The 23,002-nt window shown below is 39.6% G+C and overlaps 2 protein-coding genes across 2 annotated transcripts; one reads left to right on the forward strand and one right to left on the reverse strand.

Annotated features, from left to right (window-relative positions):
- Positions 1 to 366: 366 nt before the first annotated feature.
- CHURC1 (churchill domain containing 1) lies at positions 367 to 15,160 on the forward strand. The gene is made up of 4 exons (XM_019733418.3): positions 367 to 524; positions 7,260 to 7,395; positions 8,803 to 8,873; positions 12,717 to 15,160. The coding sequence occupies exons 1-4, from the start codon at positions 405 to 407 to the stop codon at positions 12,807 to 12,809; spliced, it is 420 nt and encodes a 139-aa protein (XP_019588977.1). The 5' UTR covers positions 367 to 404; the 3' UTR covers positions 12,810 to 15,160.
- Positions 15,161 to 18,446: 3,286 nt separating this feature from the next.
- On the reverse strand, positions 18,447 to 21,893 carry GPX2 (glutathione peroxidase 2). Its single transcript, XM_019733417.3, has 2 exons — positions 21,530 to 21,893; positions 18,447 to 19,135 (listed from the first exon to the last, which is right to left on the reverse strand). Exons 1-2 carry the CDS (start codon positions 21,749 to 21,751, stop codon positions 18,785 to 18,787), a joined length of 573 nt encoding a protein of 190 aa, XP_019588976.1. The 5' UTR covers positions 21,752 to 21,893; the 3' UTR covers positions 18,447 to 18,784.
- Between the last annotated feature and the right edge of the window lie 1,109 nt (positions 21,894 to 23,002).

Here is a 23,002-nt window from a genome sequence, read left to right on the forward strand (position 1 = left end):
ACTGAGATCTGATCTATCATTCTCAGTGCCCTAAGAAATCGCTAAGGAAAAAAATATTTAAATTATAATTTCAGCTTTAATGTGAAATAAGGCAAGACAGCTGATTGGCTGAAACACAGCTGAACGTGAGGCACAGTTACCTGTGTTGCGTATTGTGACTTGCCTTTCTGTCAGCCTAGACTTAGAAAGACGCCTGTTAGAACTTTGCTCAGTCCAAGATCCCTTTCCCCCTCCCGCCACACGGTCCCCGGTCTCTTCCTCTTTCTCGGAAGGTTTCAGAAGTGCTACCGGTTGCCCACCGTTGTTGCCTAAGAGACGAGGACCTTCCCTAACAACAGTTGCTAGGGGGCGGAGACTTAGACTGGTTCCGAGACTAACTACGCCAGGTTGAGTACTTGGGGCGCATGCGGCAGGCTTCTCTCAGCTCTCGCGAGGTACCGTCTTCCCGGAAGCACTGGAGGACCTTCCCTGTTAACGGCGTCGCAATGTGTGGGGACTGTGTGGAGAAGGAATATCCCAACCGGGTGAGCGAGTGATCGCCGAGAACTTTCCGCTCCCTTGGCCCATGGCCGGCCCCCGAGGCTTCTCATACCCCGGCCGGCCTTCCCTGGGAGGCCGGGCGCGGGGCGGAATCGGCGGCTCTGCCTGTCCCAATGACCCGGTAGCTGTATTTAGGCACTTGACAGCGGGAGACGGCCTGTGGCGGTCCATTCCCTCTCGTCCCCGCCCTTGTGGCTGACATCAGCCGTCACCCCACTTCTCTTTAGCTCCAGGGGACAACAAAAGGAACCCCACTACCATCAACCCAGTCGACGACAGACACCAACACCCCTACCCCTGGTCTCATCCTAAGTTTGATTTGATGAAGTTCAGTTTTCTTACTGAATTCTAGCGCAAGAAGGGGACCTCTGAGGTCATTTGTTCTAACCCAGTTTTGCAGATGAAGAAACTAATGCCCAGAGAGGGGAAATCACTTGTCCAAGTTGACATTGTAGTTAGTATTGAGAGCCAAGACTGGAGGTGAGGTTTTCTGGCTGTTACTTTCTTTTAAATCTCTATACCTCTCAAGCTCTGGAGATTGCCGAAGCTTGTTTACTCTCATTTATTCAAGGTATACTTATTGAACCTTTATATGGGTGTAGCTAGATTACTTTGCTAGGCCAGGAAGGCATACCAAAGAAGAAATAAAAGGCAGCTTCTGAAAACTTACTGCCTGAAAACTTACATTTTAGGGGAGTATGTGATTGACAAGAAATGAGAAGTACAGTCCATAAATACCAAGGAGGAGCTGAAGGCTGGGGGAAAATAACAAGTACAAGGATTCTTGTAATGCTTGGGAGGTAGAAAATCTCTATAGTTGCCTCTGTCTCTTGATATTTTGAGTAATACGTAATTTTTGGGAGAGGATATATTGCAACATGAAAACTCATATGGCATACATAACCCTTTTGAGAAGAGGTTTAGCATTGTCAAATAAAGATGTGCATAATGAATAATCCAGCAATTCCCATTCTAGAGAAATAAAGCCATGTGCATATGTCCTTGGAGACTTTTATAAGAGTGTTCATGATAGCATTATTTGTACTAGCAGACTGGAAAAGTGTGATATAGTCATAGAATAGAACACTGAATGAATGAGTAATGAAAGTGGAGCAGTGGTTCTGAAGGAGGAGAAATTTTGCCTCCCAAGGGACATTTGCTTTATGCGGAGAAAATTTTGGGTTGTCACATCCGGGGATTCTACTGACACCTAATAGGTAGACACATTATGCTGTACATTTATGTTTCACATACTCTTCTGTATTGTGTACTATTTCATACATTTTTTAAAGTTTAAAAAGAGACTTTTATGAATCCCATAACGAACACTGTACATTACAGAGACGGTGAAGGAGATCTTTGCAGTGCAGATAATTAAAGAGATTAGGTTGGATTCTTAAGAGTTGAGCTAATCAAAAGACTTAAAAATTAGGTATATTGAGAAGTTTAGATTTTACACTTTAGGCATTGGACAACCATCAAGCAAAACTGAATTGGGAAATTATTCTGAAATCTGTTATTTAGGAAAATAAATCTCATGGCTGTATGTTGAAATGATGCGACGGGGGAAATGTAAAAGGAGAGCCCCCCAGAACATTTGGGGAGCCATGGCATCAGTAGTGTGGACATGAGATAATGAGGACCTCATTTCAAAGAAAGGATTAACAAGTCTCACCCAGTTTAACGTAGGAGGGAAGAAGGAAAGAGCTATAGATGACCTCAGGGTTTTCAGTGTAGGCAACTGGAAAAAATTGGAAGTATTATTTCTAAAATTGGAGGTCAAATTTTTTTTTTTTTATCACCTTTCATTTGAGGTTGAGAGTATGGCATCCAAGGAATCAAGTGAAAATACAAGACTGCAGTTTGCAAGATTCAAACAGATGAGTCAGCCAAGTAAAGGTTTCAAAATAGAAAAGATTTATTCTCTTAGGAAACGAATGTAGAGAATCAAGCAGAATCAAGGACTGATCTTTAAGGAATAAGTTAACTTAAGAAGTGAAAATGAAGTATAGGTAGAAGAGGAAAGGATTGAGGTAATTGGAAAACCAGGAAAGTGCCTTTCATGAGCACTTTTCTCCGATTTTATTATATTCTGAAATAATTAAAGGGCTGTCATGAGGAAGAATTAAACTTTGCTGTGGAATTTCAGATGGCAGATTTAGAAATAATTAGTGGGTGGATGTTAATGGGCTTTGAATCAGAATAAAGAACTTTCTAACAGATTTTAAAAAATAGAATAGGTAATCCTTAGGGGAATTGAACTCTTCCTATTGTTCAGTAGAGGTTAACAGACCACTTGAAATCTCAAGGATCCTTCCAACTCTTGGATTTTTTGAAGTCATGAGGTATTTTTAAGGGCAGTAAGAGCAGAAGCTTTAGCTTAGCAAAGGAAAGAGTAATAAGATGGTGGTAGCAAGTGTAGTCCACTCATTCAAAAAATGTAGCAGAGAAAAATTATGGATTAGCATGTTGGGAAGCTCTAAGTGCAGAATGAGTAGATAACATTTATTTATCTTTGGTTTCATAAAATTTTCTGGAGTTTTGTGGTAGATGTTTTTCATAGTCTAGAAACACAGTAATGAATTCCTAACAGAGCTCTAGCCTACTTGGTTATAATGTTACACTGAGAACTTGAACTCAAGCATGAATCAAATTGGAAATGAACCACATTAATTTTCTGAATCCAAATTTTTGTACTCAATTGTGAACCAAATTATTTTTTTTCTTTCAGGAAAACGTTTAGCAAACCAATTGGAACTAGAACTCTACTGCATTTTCTAAAATTACTTATTAGGCACAAAATTGCAATAAGACATTTCCACATCAAATTGGAACTCAAACCTGTATTTCATATAGTTCAAATCTCAGCTTTAAACTTCTTAGTAATATAGCAGCAATACAGAAATGCATCATTAATTTAGCTTAATCAGAGAGAAATGATCAGTGTGAATTAGTAATATGTTTAAATTAGAAATTACATGTTTTGTATACATCACTTAAAACTAAGCTACCAAAGTTCATGTACTCACATGGTTACTTAGCATTAAATCATAATTAAATGCTGAGTTCTACAGAATTAGTAAAACAATTGTGAAATGAGTGCTTTAAAAATGATATTCTGCATTTTTAAATGCCTTTATTAAAAAAAGAACAGCCTCAAATCAATAACTTAACTTCCACTAAAGACTGGAAAAACAAGAGCAAACTAAACCCAAAGCAAGCAGAAGAAAGGAAATAATAAAGATTATAAATTAATGAAATAGAAAGTAGAAAAACAATAGAGAAAGTCAGCAAAACTAAAATTTCATTCTTTAGCGGTGCCCAGCTAGCTCAGTTGGTAGAGCAAGAGACTCTTAAAATTTCATTCTTTAGAAACTGTATTCTCCATTTTTAATTTTAAATATTCCCTGACAAAACATATATAAGTTGGACCATCTGAAAGACTCGTTTTCTGGGAAAAGCAAATTAAATTTGTTCAATTCTTGTCAAAATAACTGCAGCTTTCTCAAATTTATAAAATTTTACCATAATATACTCTCATACTAATTATCATCATAGTATTCAACCGTTTCTTTTTGCACACTTGCATACCTTTACAAGTCCTCAACCAGGTTTTATCTGAATCACATTTTCTAAGAGTATTTAATGTTTGAGTTTTTTTCCTGTCTTCTTGAAACTGTTATAGCTTCTATTATTACTGTGGAATTTATTTAGATTGCATTCTTTTTTTCACTCCTACTATGGGAGCCTCTAAAGATTCCCTGAATGTTGTGTGCTTTAATTTACTTTCTCAAATTTGGATGTTAATAATCTTACCTCATCTAATAAAAGAGCCATATCTCATTGATGAAAGGTTACCCTCACAGCTTTCCAATGACCAGGGCCCTAACAGAAAGCCCCATCCGTTTCTTATACAGTGTACTTACGTTTTGCCATTGCAAGTATTTATTTCCTTACCTCACAACAGATAACATAAATCTCTTTTCTCTCAGTGTTTCTTTAGAGTTTACATTCTGTCTACTTACAAGGTAAGGTTACAAAGGTTAGACCACATTATATAAGATGCCTGTGTTTATGGATACAGTCCTGTTCAGAATTCTGTTTACTTGAAATTGGTATTTAGAGCTTTATTCTCTTAAGACTCTTTCTCATTCCTTAATTTCTTGGAGTCCTTAGCACTCAGCTTTTATAGATTCACAGCAGTCTCGATTCAAACCCCACCAGGCTTTTCTATAAATGTTTCTAAGCTGATTCTAAAATTTAGATGGAAATAAAAAGAAGCTAAACTAGCCAAGTGATAGGACTACCTGATTTAAATACTTACTGTAAAGCTACAGTAATCAAGAGAGTGTGATATTAGAGCAAAGGTAGATGTATAAATCAAGGGAGTAAGAACGTAGACCTATATATATAGGGTCATTTGTGTTTTCCACAAAGGTGCCAGTGTGATTCAGTGGGGAAAGGATAGTCTGGAACAACTGAATACTCAGCTGGAAGTAAATGAAACTTGATCCTTCATATCACATAAAAATTATTTCAAAATGGATCAAATTTTGATAAAATTTCTAGCAGAAAACCTTTGCAACCTTGGAATAGGCAAAGATATCGTAGAAGACAAGCACAAATAATGAAAGAAAAAAATTTGATAAATTGGACTTCATAAAAGTCAAAACTGCTCTTCAAAAGACACTACATAAAAGTGGCAAACCAATGACAGGGAGAAAATGCATACATCTCACAAAGGATTTGTATGTAAGATATAAAAATAACTCACAGCTCAAGAAGAAGATAAACAACCTAACTTTAAAAATGGGCAGAAGACTTGAAGAGACATTTCACAAAAGAAGAGATATGAATAGGCACCATGAAAAGGCTCCTCTTTAGTAGTCATCAGAGAAATGCAAATTAAACTATAATGAGATACCACTTTACATCATTAGAATGGCTAAAATAAAAAAAAGACATAATACCTAGTGTTGGTGAGGATGTAGAACAACTGCAACTCACACAATGCTGGTGGGAATAGAAAATGGAAAAACATGTCAGTTTCTTAAAAAGTTTATATATACTATATTTTTACCGTATGACTCAGTAATTCCACATCTAGTAATTTACCCAAAGAAAGACATGTGTTCACACAAGACTTATACATGGACATTCATCACTGCTGTATTCATAATACCTAAAAACTGAAAAGAACCCAAGTGTCAGTCAACAGATAAATTCATGCAATGGAATAATACTTGGCAATAAAAAACAACAAATAACCAATACAACGACACAGATGACTAATATGGACATTATGTTGAGCAAAAGAAGCTGGATGCAAGAGTATACTGTATGGTTCTGTTTATATAACATTTTAGAATATGTAAAATTAGTCTCTACGTAGAGATAAAAATCAGATCAGTGGGTGGGTGCCTCTGGTGAGAGAGGGGTTAGAGATAGACTGCAAAGCATGAAGGAACTTCCTGGGAAGACAGAAGTTTTTATATTTTGACTGGGGTATGTTTACGTTGGCATATATGTTTATTAAAAGTCATTTACCTATACCCTAACAATGTGTGGATTCTGTATGTAAATTATACCTCACTAGAACTTGTTTATGTTTTTTTTTAATCAAAGCAAAGCACTGTTTTTAATAGCAGAAATTTATACTTTAATTTCAAGGCTTTTTTCTCCCCTTTAATAAGTCGATGTGCCTGTGTTTTAGTATCTTCAAACTATATAGTTAGCTTCATTTCCCCCCACCAGAGTTAATCTCTTCCTTAATACATAGCCACTCAGAGGGGAGAGGTTAATTGTGCTGAGAATCCAGGAAAGTTTCACTGTGACATCGCTTCAGGTGGGTCTTAATTCCCCTGATGATTCATAAGCTCCTTGAAGGCAGGAACATGTGACTCATCCTCAGATTCTCCACTTGCACAGATCAGGCAACATTGGAGAAATGTTGATTTGAATGGCTTTTAGTCACACTGACTGAAAATACTCTTGTTCAGAAGTGAGATTAAATTTAAAGTCATTTCATAAATAATCTGAGTTCTGAAGAATTATTAGTAAGCCTTTAGCAAACATCTCCCTAGAGCCAGGGGCATAAGTTGTTGACAATTTCTTAGTAATGAAGCAAAACCCTTTCTCTTCTGAATGCCATAGTGTCAGTCTGATGAATTGCAGAGCTTAGCCTCCCTGCCTGAATCACACATATCCTTAAGGGCTGACATCTGTAGAGCTGAGAGCTTATTTTTGTTTGTTTATTTTGTGGTATTTTTAAGGCTTCAGAAAAATGCTATGTCAACCATCAACTGAGCATCTCAGTGTATAAGATCATTTTTATCAATGGCTTAATCTTTCCATTTTGATTGAGTTTTAATTCTAATTTTATGATACGATACCTTATTAAATATGGTTGGCTATTAGGTTTTTCTAATTTTTCCTTTTCATATTTTAGATGATTAAAGCTTCATTAAGTTATTTCTAAATATCCATATGTGTTTAGTCCTCTCTTTTAAACATAGTTGCAGGCCTCAGAGACTTATAGCTCTAACACTGATTCAGTTTTATTTACTACAAATAACACTTCTAGAGAAAAGCCTATAATTTCAAAATTTACTTCAAGCAAGTAAATTCCAGCCGTTTTGCCTTTAGAGATTTTAAGTCTAATCATTTTCACCAAGGATTTTGAAATACAAGAAAATTAAATCCATATTTTAATATTTTAGGGTAACACCTGCCTGGAGAATGGCTCTTTCCTGCTGAATTTTACAGGCTGTGCAGTGTGCAGTAAGCGGGATTTTATGCTGATCACAAACAAGTCTCTGAAAGAGGAAGATGGAGAAGAAATAGTTACTTATGATCGTGAGTAGACCTTTCCTTTTCATGCAAGTCTGTGAGCAGCTGTTGGCTTTTGGTAGTTGATATGTTGTGCAAAGTATCATGAGGCCTATTTCAATATTGTATTGCCACACATAGTTGCTAGTTAGGTTTTTAAGAGGGAATTGCAACACCTCATTTATCTAGCACTTGTTGGATGTTCAACAGCTATTAAAGTGTGTAGGGCTGTGTGCCTCTGTACTAAATGGTCCTGGATGCTATGATTTTTTCAGGCTATAACTTTTTTCAGTCTTGTTTCTGCTTTCATAGCTTTTTTTTGATCTTCTGTCTCACTGTTAGTCTGTTGTTTATTTTGCTGCTGTAAATATGCTCCCTTCGTATGTGGCTCCTCATCCTCAATACTGGAAAACCAAACAAATGTGTAATAAACATTAGTTCTGAGGTTGGCACTAAGAATTTCTGCGAGTACATTAAGTATATGTACACTTCAGTGCCCAGATATTGTGACAAGTGTTTAAACTGTCCACATCCTCTTTTGGCTTGTCTCCTGGTTCTTTGGCACATCCTGAATATATGAGGACTGAATATGCAAATAATGATATTTCGCAAGAGGGGTCTGACAGACACTAAGCCTTTAGAATAGTCAGGCTATCAACAAATGTTCTAAATTAGAAGAATCTTTTTCTTTCTTTTAGATATAACCCTTTAAACTCTGTTTCATTCCAGGTAGTAGGTCATAGTAGTTAATAGCAAGGGCTCTGGAGCCAGAATGCTTAGTTTTGAATTCTGCTTCCAACACTTCCTAACTGGGTATCCTAGTTACTTAACCACGGGGTGTGTGTGTGTGTGTGTGTGTGTGTGTGTGTGTGTTTCTTTATCCCTAAAAATGTGGTAACAATTGTGTCTACCTCTTTGAGTTTTTGAGAAGATTGAGTAAACAGATGAAAAGTGTTTAAAACAGTGTCTGGCACACTGTAAACACTCAACAAATCATAATTATTATCATGTTTTTACTGGAGGCTTTTGTTACCATTAAATTCACTTTAATGTCTTAGCATTGGCTGTTTATTTATGATTGGTTGTACTAGCACAGTTTCTATCATTCCTGAGAATACAAGCTTTTACATAGTTAGGTGGGTCCAGCTAGCTTAAAAAACACACATGTCTATTAATTGGTTACCTTAGAGAGCTTTCAGAGGGAATTAATATATGCACATTAAATCTCTGAGTTCAGGCCCTTAATTATGTAGCATTGCTATGTGACAAATTCTGGATTTCTTATCAAGGTAGATATTATAATGGGATTCCTGCTGTGTTAAATATGACAGCTAATGATTCTTTTAAAGCAATACCATGCTGAGAATAGAAATTTTACTGTTCTTAAGACACCTTCCAAGATTTAATTATTTAAGTCTCTCTCTGTTTCAGCAGATCTGTGTAAGAATTGTCATCACGTAGTAGCCAGGCATGAGTATACATTCAGTATCATGGATGAATTTCAGGTAAATGTATAAATATGTTATTGTGTGTGTGGGTGGAGATAATAAAAGTAACCTTGAAAATCTAGATATAGTTTTCATAATATTAAAGGAGACCATCCTCTTTTCTACCTGTGTAAGTTGAGACACATTTTAGATGTTGGTGGATCTGTTCAAACCTGACTTTGTAAGAATTAGAAATCAGACTGTCTGCCTTACAAGTGATATCTCAGTCCTGTCATTTTTGTTTATAAAGACCAGCACATTATAGCTTATAAGGCTACTACTGTGCCTGTTTTTCCTCTGCCATTTATGTGATTGTACAGTTGTTGGCTCTAAGTGTTGTTCTGCCCACTGCGACCATACTTGCTGTGCATGGAAATTGTGATGAGGAGGCTATGTTTGTTTTCCCTGGTAGGCATGCAGAGTTGAGCAACTCTGTAGTCTCAGTTGCCTCAGTTGCCTCAGTAAGACATTTTAATGTTTTAATGTTTAATGTACAGACTCAGTAAGACGCTGTAGTCTCAGTAGACATTTTAATGTTGTTTGTTAAGTAAAATGACAAATGGATGTATCAAGTCTGGAGGAGAGAAGATGAACCACTATAATGATGGAGAATAGGCATGTATTATAAGGACTAGTCCTTACACAACTGTGAGAGCACGTGAAGAATCTACAGGCTGGTGTAGGCCTGAGGTGGCCGAAGATTGACAGGTTTAATGGCCAAGAAGACAAGCTAGGCAATGTGGGAGAACCAGGGACAAACTGGAAACCCCGAGGACACGCTTTAACCTGCATTTGCCCCTCACTGCCTCCATTTTCAAGCCTTCAGATTGAGTTATAATACTTAGTGTGAACTACGTGTTCATCTATAGGATACAAATATTAGGTTAGAGCTTTTAATAGGCAAAGGGATTTTTAAAAATCCTTCCAATTTGAATAGTACTATAATTAGGAAAAATAAAATCTTGCATAACAGAATCTTATAAAATAGTATAACCACTCTCGCACATTCTTATTTTAATGTAGAAAAAAGCAATTGGTCACCTGTCAGAATCTGGTCTAATATGTGATTAATCTAAACATCATCTTGACCACATCTCCTCAGCATCCAAAAATTATTCCTCAAAAAATATGTATATATCTATGTAACTTGGGGCAAAATCGAGATCTCAGCGAAAGAGTAGTGGCCAAATAGGGGGTGAGCTGTCATGGGTGTAAAGGAGCAGCCCTCTCCTTTCATGGGAGGAAAGGAGTGCTTACAGCTATTTTCCAGAAGCTCCTGAAGCTCCTGAGAGCTACTTATAGAGTGCTTAAATTGCGATTGCCTGTGTATGCCCTAACTGAGCCCTAGTATATTACTGCCATGAGACCAAAATTTTAGCTGATTTTCCTTTATGACTGAACACGGCCATTTTTCAAAGCTGCCCTCTGGGGTAGGAAGAAGACGGTAAAGGATGATGGCTTGTCTTCACAAGGCCTAGGTAGTGTGAAATTCTCTTGAAAAAAACTCGCAGACTTGATTCTCTACGTCTTCTCTCTCCCAGCATTCACTTCCCCCCACCTATATTCTATATTCTGCCATCAGATTATTTTTCTTAAAATGGTGCTTTCAGACTACCTCATTGGACTTACAATAGCTCACCTTTAGCTACAGTATAATATCCAGGCTTCTCATTCTAAGGCTCTCGCTGGGCTGGCCCTGCTTCCCTTTCTCTTATTTCCCATTGCTCCTTATCTACACCACACATAGCATTGACTTGAGACTTTCTCCTGTTATAGAGGGAGAGTTTTATTTCCTCCTCTCTAATGCTTACCCCTGCTGCATTTCCTCAGGAACCTCATATTCTCTTTCTAGCATCCTCTGTTACTCTATGGGATTTTAAAAATTTTACATGAAATATACTTAGTTCTTTATTTGTTAAAAGTAAATTAAAATCTTTTCATTTCACTCAGCTACCTCTTTGATTCATCCTCTAATCTTCTCTTTCCTTCCTTTTGCTTCTTTATTTGAATAGGTTTTTACCCTCTCTCCTTTATTTCCCTATGCTCCTCTTAACCGTCTACAAACTGATTTTCATTTTCACTTGACTAAAACTATTCTCTCATAGGTTTCCTATAATGTAGCCAAATCCTTTGACTCCCAAATTGGCGGGTTTTGGTAAACAATGTCCTAATCCTGTCACATTCCTGGCAGCACAGGGAGATATGTTCCTGGCATCCTGAGGTAGAATTCTAGACATATTTTCCCACAGCAGCACTGCTATATATGGTTAGATTCTATAGTACTTGTATAAGTTTAAAAGACTCCCTGGATTTCCTTGGGAACCTAACTGTTGGGTACAAGATTACTAATGTGGGAAACTGCTTTTGAATTCTGAATAGTTGACCTACAACGAAATTTGGATTCCAGGCTGCCTATAAATTAAAGATTACAAGTGTAATCAGTCTTACTGATTTAATAATCTTTCCAGATTATACCACATGTTAGATTTTTTCTTTATCACAAGTTAGATTGTAAATTTTTCAAGGTCAGGCCTTGTCCTTGCCTTCTCTCATGTCTCCCAGTGCACCTAGCACATTGCAGAGCGTTTAGGCATTGTAAAAGTTTGTCGATAGATTGGTGGAAAACTCAAATATTTGTCTAGCTTCACACATTTTCCCATTTTGAGTTTATTACTTTTTTCTTCATTTCCAGTGAGAGGTTGACATCCTACTAGCAATGTTTGGTAGGTGAAAGCAGAAGTATTTGAGAGCAGTAAAAGACCTTGGAGAGAGTAGATTTCTATTTTATTTTTAATTCATGAGACGTATTTGTTCGCCGAGGTCTAGCTAGGTTCTGTTTGTTTCTACTGTGTGGAGAGTAGACTTTAAAATTAAGTGTTGTCTTCAAGAAACAATCTTTCCACTGCCACAGCTAAGTTCCCCTGCTGAACTCACTAGAAGGAACTGGAAGGACAGTTGCCTGGTTCTGAGTCTTTGTACTGTAGTCATTGTTTTATCTCTGTGACCCTCTCCCTAGTGATTGTCCAGACCATGAAACACAAACTGCTTGATTGATCATTTTCGAGGTGGCTAGCCATCTGTTAGCTGTGGAAATACTCATAGATTTAACACAGATGTTTATTTTCCTAAAGAAAATAACAGGTTTTTTAACAAAAGGTTTAGAAGAAATGTTTCTATAGTTTAGGACCATATTAAATATTCTGGAAAGGGACAGCTATAAGGATTTTGCCCTAAGGATTTTTACTTAAAACAAAATCCCTTCTGTCACCAGTCTGGACATCTGTTAAGCCCAAGAAACATAAAACTCCTTAAATAGATCAAATTCCAGACAACGATTAATCTAAATATGAGGCATACATAACATACTAATGGATTTAACATAATTGTTGATTTTCCTGGGGTAGATAAAAGTAGCTTTTCTGGTTTAGGAATTGTCTCCCTTTTTTGTCATTTTAAAAATCATTCCTGTTGCATATTATTGCTAAATAACCCTAGAAAGGAACAGCTTGAAGAACAGGAATTTGTTCTTAGGGGCCCACACTGAAATTGCTCCATTACTTGAAACAGCAGCGCTGACTAAGCCCAATATGTGCGTTTTTTAAGTCCAAGAAATGGCCATGCATTTCCAAGATGATATTCTCTATACATAGTAAATAGAGCATCAGCATGTATTCAATTTATATAAACAAAAGGCTCTGGGATAGATAAACTAAACCTAAGACATTGCTTGTAGGTGTTGAAGAAATTGATCTAATGTACAGAAAGAATATCCATGACAATATAGAGAACTTCACCTGAGTAAGTTAGGAAACCTCTTTCTTCCTATTCCTCAAAGTAATTATGTGCTTTGTCTTGTTCTAGGAGTATACCATGCTGTGTCTGTTATGTGGCAAAGCTGAAGATACTATCAGTATTCTCCCTGATGACCCCCGGCAAATGGCTCTGTTGTTCTAAGGATTCCTCTGTAGTTCTGTTGTCACCATGTTGTGTTGGTTTATAATACAGCAAGACTGATGGTGTGTCCTACTTAGTTTATGATGGAAATTATTTGCATTTTTCTCTGCTTAGACTTACCTATTCTTTGAGGGGAAAAAAAGTAACTTAGGGGGTTACTATTCTCTAGAGCTGAGCTCTTCTGCTCAAGTTCCCAGTTCACATCAGAGTGAAACATCGTTGTTAGTAGTTATGTGGCTAAAACATAATGAGAATGAGAGCACACTTAGTGCCCAGATCTTGGTTCCAGTAAAAATGGGGCAGTAAATATACAAGATGAGCTTGGAGCATCTTGTGCCACACACAAAAAAGAAAGTGCTCAAAAAAACAAAAACAAAACACAGTGGTTGGGTATGTGAAAGGGACAGAAGAGCCAACTGAAGGAATTCCCAGTGACCAAAGCTGGAATAATTTGAACAAAAAATTAAGTAGCATTGGATTATAACCCAAACTTGAAAATAAATTTGAGCCCATACTGATAGAAATAAATGATTGAATAAATAAATACATAAATTGGAGAGGGTAGACAAATCTCCCATACAAAAGAATTTCAAATAATGTATGTAGCTAATGTCTGTAGCTACATTATGTGCTCAAATAACGTATGTAGCACAAGTGTGGGTTGTGCGTGGCGACTTTCTTCCAGAGTATGGTGTGAAGAGGGAAGAAAAGTAACTTAACAGTGGAAAAACCTGACAGACACTAGCCAGGTGATCAGTGATAAGGCCTGTTGATGGCCTGTGCCCTTGATGTGATGTGGTGAGAAGTGCACTTTACCCGTGTAGTCTTCCTCCCCAAAACCCATAACCCCAGTCTCATCATCAGAAAAACATCAGACAAATTCCAGTTGAGAGACATTTAGCAAAATACCTGACTAGTGTTCCTCAAGACTGTGCAGTCATCAAAGACAAGGAAATCTGATGAACTCTCACAGCACAGCCAAAAAGAGCCTCAGGAGACATGGTTACTAAGTGTAATGTGGTAAGGTGAATGGGACTTTGCACCAGAAAAAGGGCATGTGGTAAAAAAGAGGAAAATGTGAATAAAGTGTGGACTTTAGTTAATATAAATAAATAGAATGTTTTGAATTGCCCCAAAGGGGTCTTAAAATACCTCATCTTGCATAATTGAGAGAACACTAGCTTGGGTGTCATAAACCCTAGTATTCAGGCCTCTCTGCCATTTGGTAGCCATATAACCATTAAACAAAGCATGACTCTGCACTTTATTGTCCCCTTTTTATAAAATTGGGCTAATAAGAATTGATATTATACTTCCTTTAAAATATTGTCCGAAGATCCAAAAGCATAATGAATGTAAAATGCTTTGGAAGGCATATAAAGTACTAGACACAATGGGATGGTTTTAGTTAGCTCTTCTCATTCTGAGACAAAATTTTAAAGGGTCAGGCATTAGAGACAAAATTATTTTGTCTTCAGATCTAAGAGACTTGGGCATTCTGAACTGAGGCTTTGCTTATAAGAAAAAAAAGTGAGCAAAATGGTCATTGTTGATACCAGGGAAAAGCGTTGTTGTATAACGAGTAATAATAATAGCTGAGGTTTGTTGAGTACTTACTACATGCCAAGGCCTTTTAAAGCACTTATTTAATCCTCATTAACTACTCCGTAAGGTAGATGTTATTGTTGTCCCAGTTTTAGAGCCAAAAAACCTACAGCACAAAGAAATTAAGTGGCTTACTCAAGGTCACACAGCTAGGACAGCGACTCCCTCTCAACCATAGTGCTCAGTGCAGTGAGGTGTAAGAGTTCTGGCAAGGTCAGGAAGAGGTTGAGAATATAGATGACTGCGCTTGGAGGAGTCGAGGCATGTCAGACCAAGATTTATTATTTGGAAAAGTTAAATCAGCTGTTCCTTAGAAATCAGTTGTTTTATTCCTGGAAAATGTTTTCCACTTTCTGCAAATCTATATCTGACCTGCTGAGGAAACCATTTGGTGAAATGAATCCAGAAGCGGAGAAAAAAATGCTTCATCACTTTAAATAGCAGCACTAAGCCCGTTACAGCCTCTGAATTGTCCCTTCTTGGAATTTGAATGCTTCCAACTTAGTCACTTGGAGCTCAAGAGTACAATTTTGTATGTTCCTACTGACATCCTCATCTACTGCAAAATGTATAATTTTCTATTTTGGACTCTACTACAAAACTTTCAAACAAGATCTTAGCCATATATTTCATTATTTAACCAACATTGTGCTATGCTTTGTGATTCTTTTCCATCTTCTAGAACTCTTCTCTGGGTCTAATAGAATAAAGACCTTTGAATGAATAAAGACCTTTGTCACTACTGAGTCTGTGTTTTTCTGTTCAAATAAACAGGAACCAGGCAAAAGCATCAGTCTTTTTTTACCTTTCCACACTAAGCTGCAAGAAGGGAAAGACTTCACCTGTAGGTGTAATTGGGAACGTGGGCTTGCCCTGGCACCTCATTCTTTCTCTACTTGATCTGGGGTCTGCCTAGTTAGACTCTTGGAGTTCCAAGCTCAGGATGCTTGCTGTTGTGTTGTTTTAGCTAGCTCTGAGTTTCTCAAATGGTCCTGGATTCTCCCAGTACTAATTAATTGACATATGATATAGTCTGGGCACAACCAGATACATAGTTTGTCACTTACAAGCTATCACTGAGAAGTATATGTTCACTGTTCTTTATTTCAGTGTATCAAGAATCTTCAGTTTCAGTCTTTCATGAGTGAGGCTAAGTTATTTGCCTGAATTTCAGGCTGTCAGTTTTAAAATGTATGCTTCACTGTACGTATCTATTGTGAGATACACTAGGAAATCAACAAAACCTGGGTCTAAAATTAGCTTTGTCACCTGCTCAATGTGGGATATTAGGCAAGTCACTTATTCTATCTGTTCTTTTGTTTCTTGTGTGAAAAAAATAGAAATAATTATGCCACCTTCACAGTTTTTAAATCAAATGATATAATGTAAGTGAAAGGTTTCTACACATCGTGCCGTGCTGTGTACAGGCAGCTGTCAGTGGTCTTTATGAAGGAACTCGAGACCGAAGGAAGCACTGTTGAGTCACCGTTAAGAAGAGGGACTTTGGAGTCAGGCTGACTGGGTTTAACTTTCAACTCTGCTATTCTATAGCCCACTGTCCTTGGTAGGTGTCTTGCTCAATTACCTTCTCTTTACATAGAGATAAGAATTCCTCACAGGGTCAATATGAAGATTAACTAACCTAATATACAGAGGGCGCCAAAAAAGTTATATACACCTTTTAAGAAAGGAAAATTATTAAAATTGTAATACTCAATAGGTACCGATAACAAAAGATGAATACAAGTCATGTGTATACATTGTTTTGGCGCCCCTGGTATATACTTAGTGCAGTGTATGAGTACGAGTATAGTAAATGGTAGTTTGGATGATGGTTCTGATGGTAATTATTAGAAATCACCAGATGTGAAATCACCAATTAGAATTTGGCTGTTTCTTAAACTAAAGACAAATAGCTGTGGGAACAGTCATGGAAATAATCATCAGTTGTAGTCTATGTATAATCTTGGTCCCCTAAAATCACTTATTCCAAGCTATATATTTTGTAAGAGCTCTCAGAGAAATGATTCTTTCTGTCCCACTCAATCCAGGAGCATTACCTCAGTACTTCTGGGAAAGCTTGTTTATGAGACTCCTCCCTATTCCCCGAGTGCCCGTAGGGAAATTTGATTAAAAGACTTTGTTGATCTAGGAAAGTGGGTGATTATATATTAAACTTTGCTTTGTCTGTTTATGACCATAAGCTGATACTTCTGAGGATGTAAAGAATGACCGACAAGATGAGGAATTAAGGAAAGAAAACAATTTCTCATTTGTCTTCATTTTAATAGCAGTGCGACTAAAGCTTTAGTAAAACAAGTATCCTTGTAAAAACAAGTTTCTCCAGTCCTGCCTTCCCTGTTCCCTCCTGAGCCAAACTGGTCAGGTCCCTTCTGAAGCATTGAGCATTTCCCCTATGCAAACGAGGGGCCCTCTTCCTAGCATAATGGTCCTTTCTGACTCTCTCTGCAAAATCACTTATACTGTAATTCCTATTCCTTTGGGATCTCTAAATAATTCTTTCAACTTGAGACTCGTGGGAAAGACCCAACAGATTGTAGTGGCACATCAGGCCCCAAATTGCCTGTGGCATAATGCCAACAACCAGGATAGCTCGTTCTGTTATTGGATATAACTATAGGCTATAGCACTATCAAGACAGAGAACAAATCCTACTAGCATCTAATAGGAATTCTGTATTTAATTTCTTCAGGGAAGCAATTTGTCTCTGGTAATTGCTCTAAAATCAGTGATTGTTCCTGCCCCCAGAAACCCATATCTTAACTGTTGGCTTTAAGAGAGAGAATCTTGAAAGGCTTGAGTTTTCAAGAGTCAAGTTAAGGGTAGCCTTAATTTAGCAGAAGGACACCAGGGGATTCTCACTATAACACTCAGGTTACCCTTATGAAATAAAGCCCATCAATGACATAGCTTTAGCTGAAGGTCAGACAGTGGGGGTCCTTAACCTCTATTCCACATTTGCTTCTCAGATGATGCAACTGCTTAGAAAACAGTTATGGGAACATCATAGGAAGAGCATTTTCCTCTCAGCATGAGGGTTCTCCTCAAGCAGTGTACTCAATTTGGAGAATTGTCTGTTTAGGGCTTCAATACAGACAGGTAAAATATTCCATCTAGTGGTCAAAGAAGAAAAAGTGAAATGAGAAGTTTCCTGGAAGGGGTGTGTGGGGCACAGTGACAGAGCAGTGGCCTTTCAGCAGGTGTCTTTTCCAGAACATGATAGGACCTGGCCTTGGTGGTGGTGTTTTTTGAGTGTGCCTGTACTAGATGAGGAATCTGGGGCAACGTCCTTACAAAGCCATTCAACAGGACTCTGTTGTCACAGAGAACAGCTATCCTGTTGGCAGGTTATGAACAGTCTGACTGTGAATGGAGGCCTTCTCCCATCCCCACCCTCATGGAAGAAGAAATGAAACCAATCATACCTAAACTTGTTTGTCTTGTGCCTGAGGATGTGAATAGGTGAGTTTGAGAAAGCCAAGGGTGGAAATGTGAACTTTAAAGGGAGAGTCAGTCTAGCAAAGCATCAAAAACGAGTGTTACTCAGCAAGGTGACCAGGAAATGGACGAAGTGCTCTTTGTGTACCAGTAACTGCACCCTCCATGCCCTTGCTATTAGTAAAAGTTGACCACTTGACTTCCCAGGAAATTCTCAAGGTGCAGATAATGTTTAATTGACCTGGTACCCACTGTGAAGTCTTCCTGACTGGAATCTTCTAACTTCCTAGTACCCTCAACCAAAGGGTCCATTGTCTTTCCCTCCCCTTTATCTCTCATTATCACCTCCTTTCCACAGTTCTGGAAAAGAGCCATAAAGCAATAATACAATTTACATTTCTTGCAACTCCACCTGCCACCACAGACCTTGACCAGAGCCTGCTTACCAGACAGTAGTACGTCCCCTTGGTCAGGGCCTCCCTCTCCCGAGCCTTTGTGTGCTGCCAGCCCCTCTGCCCCACCTGCAGTTTTGTGTCATCCCTCTACCCTGTCAAGGAAGAAGACACAGAGAGCTTGGCCATTTCCACACTTGCCTTTTATTGGACTCAGCCAGCAGGCTGGTTCGGGGCCCTTCACACGTCTCAGACACCTCCCATACAGGTTTAGGAAGGCACCATCATTCTGTGAAGGCCCAGAGCCCACCCAAGTCTTGGAGGCCCAAGTTGAATCACCAACCAGAAGGTTGGGGAAGAAAGGAAACAGACAGATTGGAAAAGCAAGGCTCTTCAATAAAGGGGACTGATCTCGAGGGAAAGCTTAGGTCCAGTGGTGTCTTCTGAGGGCACACTGAATCCTAAGGAAAGATACTCAGGGGCTGGACAGAGCAGATCTGCGTGCTGAGCAGCTCGCGTCTATATGGCAACTTTGAGGAGGCGCTTGATGTCAGGCTCAATGTTGACGGTAGGGAAGGTGCGGCTGTAGCGTCGGAAGGGCTCCCCCTCCGGCCCAATAAGGAACTTCTCAAAGTTCCAGGCCACATCTGAGCGGCGCACCGGGCTCCAAATGATGAACTTGGGATCGGTCATGAGAGAAAATGGGTCATCATAGGGGTAGGGGAGCTTGTCCTTCAGGTAGGCGAAGACAGGATGCTCGTTCTGACCATTCACCTCACACTTTTGGACAAGGGTAAAGGTGGGCTGGAATCCACCCCCAGGGCGGACATACTTGAGACTGTTCAGGATCTCCTCATTCTGACAGTTCTCCTGGGGGAGGAAAAAGACAAAGAGCATGGAAAAGGGAGGGGGGAAATGAAGGGTCCACAACATGTACATCTTTCACCTTCCATACTCCCTTCCCAGGATCATTATTTTCTTTCTATCTTTTTCTTTTCTTTTTCTCAGTTCCTTTTCTTCCCTTCTTCATTTGCTTTGCCCTGCTCTTGACTTGGAGTTTTCCCTCTCACAGCTATTGATGTTTTACTAGGCCATTTCTGAAAGTGCTTGCAGTTCCTAGCTTGGCTGTTCTTCTAGTGAAAGATTTAGCATTTTTGAATTGTTGCTTCTCTCTCCAATCTACCCTGAGCAGTTCTTAGGGTATCAGTCTGAAGCTTCGAGGAACTCTTAGTTCAGGGCAATAGAAAGGCAAAGGAACCTCCGTCATACTGCATGGGACCCTTCTTCTACTTACCTACACACACACACACACACACACACACACACACACACGCACATCCTGCCACCACCTTCCCTTTTCTTCTGTCCTGTTTTCGCCTCTGTTGCTTCTAATTACATGTGAGAGTCGAGGTCTTTGCTCTGCCCTACTCAGCTCCAGAAATGAAGGGTGGAAGTGAGGCTTAGAGGAATGGAACTTATAACTTCTTGCTTTCATCTTGCCTTGTCCTAGATCTGAAGTGCAAGTAGGAGGAAGCTTTGATGAAGGAAGACCCCGGGTATCCAAGGAAATCTACTTTTCAGGTGCCTCAAAGGCAAAGTAAGTTAGAGACATCAATGAATGTATTCTAAATGTAATTACATAGTGAGTGACTAACAGGGATGAATTCAATAGGACAGAGGGTTTAGGGTTCTGGAATAGGCCAGGGGAAGGGGAAGTTAAGGAAATTAAGTGTTTGAGGGCTAAAGGTTGTGAATGTGTCATTATAATTCCTTTCACTTCTAGACTGCTAGCCCAAGACTCCTGTACCTCACACTCATTCACTCTACTCAGCTCTGAATGCTTTAGCTCTGAACCTGTTACCTGTCTTTCCCTCCCCACTGCCATTATTGTTCTGTCCCCACTCAGCATTCACCACCCCTGACATCCCCAAAAGGCCCATGGAAACCCTCATTTTCCACTCTACCCCCCAAATCTAAGAGTCAGATATCTCCCTCTGGGAGAAAGTTCCTGCCTCTGACCTACTAGAACCAATTAGTACAGTCAGTTCTAGGCCTTCATGATATCTTGAGCCCAGAGTTGATCTCTATTAGACTTCTTATCTCTTAATGCAAATGGCTGGCTGGCTACTGGTAGGTTATGGACTCCATCCAGTAACTAGCCAGCCTGAAGAGACGGTGTAAGGCTGGAGGCACTAGTGGGGCCAGACAGAGGTTTTGCCCTTTCTGTCTCTCCTGCATTGGTGAAACCTTAAAACAGACTGAGAGGGAGGGACAGCGAGGGCAGCAATTGTTTGGGCTCAGGTTTGTCACAGCAGATGACACTTCAGCCTTCCTGCATATATCTCTGCTTATCTCTCCATTGCTTTCATGCCATTGTGAATTGAACTAAAGGGATTATAATTGGAGGGTTTATTTGAGGATATTCTGCCTGCTTGTGCTGTTCATAAGTGCAAAGAGAACAATCCCTAAAAGACAACTTGAGGCATGTGGGCTGAAGCTCTATAACAATATGACCCATTAATCAGAGACATGGGTGCACATGATGCTCTGAAGACACACAGACACACACACACAGGCGCGCGCGCACACACACACACACATTGCACATCCTTAGCTTGCCCCAAATTCACTCTCCGCCTGGCTGCTTTCAAACAAACAAAAAACCAAACAAACAAAATCCTTCAACCTAAATAATAAAGTTGCTTGCATTTGCATATTACTTTATATTTTTCAAGTTACATTTGTATATCTTATCCTCAGAACTCACAATAATCCTATAAGGTAAGTGGCATTATCCCCAATTTACAGATGAGGAAACTGAAGCAGAAAATTTGGATGACTCTTCCTGGGGCACAGAGCCATTAAACAGCAGAACCAAGTCTGGCCAGAACTAAAGTCTCCTGAGTCAGTTTAATTCTAGTTTAATTATTGATCTTCTATTTCCTCCTCTCATTCATTCAGCAAATATTTAATGAGTGTCTTCTATACCGTAGGCACTGACGACACAATGGAGAGAAAAACAGACCCAGTACCAGCCCTCACGGAGTAGAGTGGGAAGACAATCAACAATAAAAATCCACACCCTCTGTCTTGAATCACACACAGAATCATATATACATCCCCTTGGGAATCACATGTGCTAAAGACCTAGATGAACAAAACATACCCCCAATTCCAGACACTCCAACCTTCATAGTCACTCTCCCCTCCCATTAGCTTACTAGACAACCCAACTCCTTGCGTACAATACAAGGGACCCCTCACCTGATGTCCAAATTGGTTGCAGGGGAAGCCAAGAACCACCAGGCGCCTGGGAAAGCGGCATTGCAGCTCGTTGAGCTGGGTGAAGTCCCGGGTGGTTGTGCCTCAGAGTGAGGCCACATTCTCAATCAGCACTGCCCTGCCTCGGAATGTACCGAAATCTACTTTCTCCCCATCCAGGCTGATAGCAGAAAGGTCGTAGAAGGACTTGGCAATGTAAGCCATGATGAAAGTGCCGGGTGAGCCTGGCAGAGTGGCGTGAGCCCACTTAAGGATCTATTAAAGGGGTGGGGAGGAAGGAGGAGCCTGGAAGGGCAGGCAGGATCCCACAGTGGGGCTTTGAGCATCCCCAGGATGACTTAGCAAAAATAGTCCCCACCTGCAAGTGCTGTTTGAACAAGGAGGTTGCTCCTCCTATTTACAGACTGAACAAAGCCACCTCCCTGCTCCACCCTGCTGGCAACTGGGAAGGGCCAATTTGATATCTATGAGCAGACATGAATAATTCACTTCTTGCAGGAAACCAGAGCCCCAAAGGTCGCCAGGGAGGAAAAAAGGGAGGGACGGATGCAGGATTGACTCCTACTTGCCCCAGCAAGTTGTTTTCACTTGGCACAGACATTTATTGAGTGCCTGCTGAGTGCCAAGCTCTGAACTGTGCAGGGGAGAGGTCAGGGTCTGCCGAGATCTGAAAGATGAGGAAGAGAATCGGGAAGCACGTCCCCTTGACTCAGACTGCAACTGAAATGTACACGTTACTGTTGATAGTTTTCTCTTTGGCTGTTGCTTTCCACAAAAATCAAAGGGACCCTTAGGAGAACAGTGTGTGGTTTTTCTAAAATAATGACTTTTGGTGCCTCTGCTTGCACTGAAGAGATGAAGTTGTGTTTGTCCTGCAAAGTCTTTTGGTGAGTGATGTACTTGTGCTGGAGAGCGTATCTGCCCTTGCCCCTGCACTGTACCATCTCTTCTGCTGTGTTGAACAAATGCAAAAAGAATCTGGAGGCTTTGCTGTGAGTAAATGATAGAGATTCATTCAAGGCTCTTGGAGGGTGTAAATTGGGAACATAGCTACGGATGATATACTTATTTGCAGTTTCACTAAGGAACTTTTAGATGCCAATACCATCCAAGTTCTTAACTGTCTGGACTCTAGAGGATATAAAGTCTCCAAGAAAAAGACCCAAATTTCCTCACAGAAAGTAAATACCTTGGGTACATTTTAACTCCCAGACACGGCTCTAACTACTAAGAGAAAGGAGGCCATTTCCCAGCTTGGCCCTCCTCAGATGAGCAAACAACTTAGAATCTTCCTAGGTATGGTGGGATTCTGTAGGCTCTGGATCCCCAGTTTCAGTGTCATGGCCAAGCCACTATATGAGGCCCTAGCTGAGTCCGACACCCTTAAAACAACAAAATGCCTTTGAAGATATTAAGCGGTCTTTAATATCTGCCCCAGCCTTAAGTGTACCTGAT

Source organism: Rhinolophus sinicus, chromosome 3, assembly GCF_057876585.1.
Source record: "Rhinolophus sinicus isolate RSI-liver-muscle chromosome 3, RSI-T2T, whole genome shotgun sequence".
Classification (NCBI taxonomy): domain Eukaryota; kingdom Metazoa; phylum Chordata; class Mammalia; order Chiroptera; family Rhinolophidae; genus Rhinolophus; species Rhinolophus sinicus.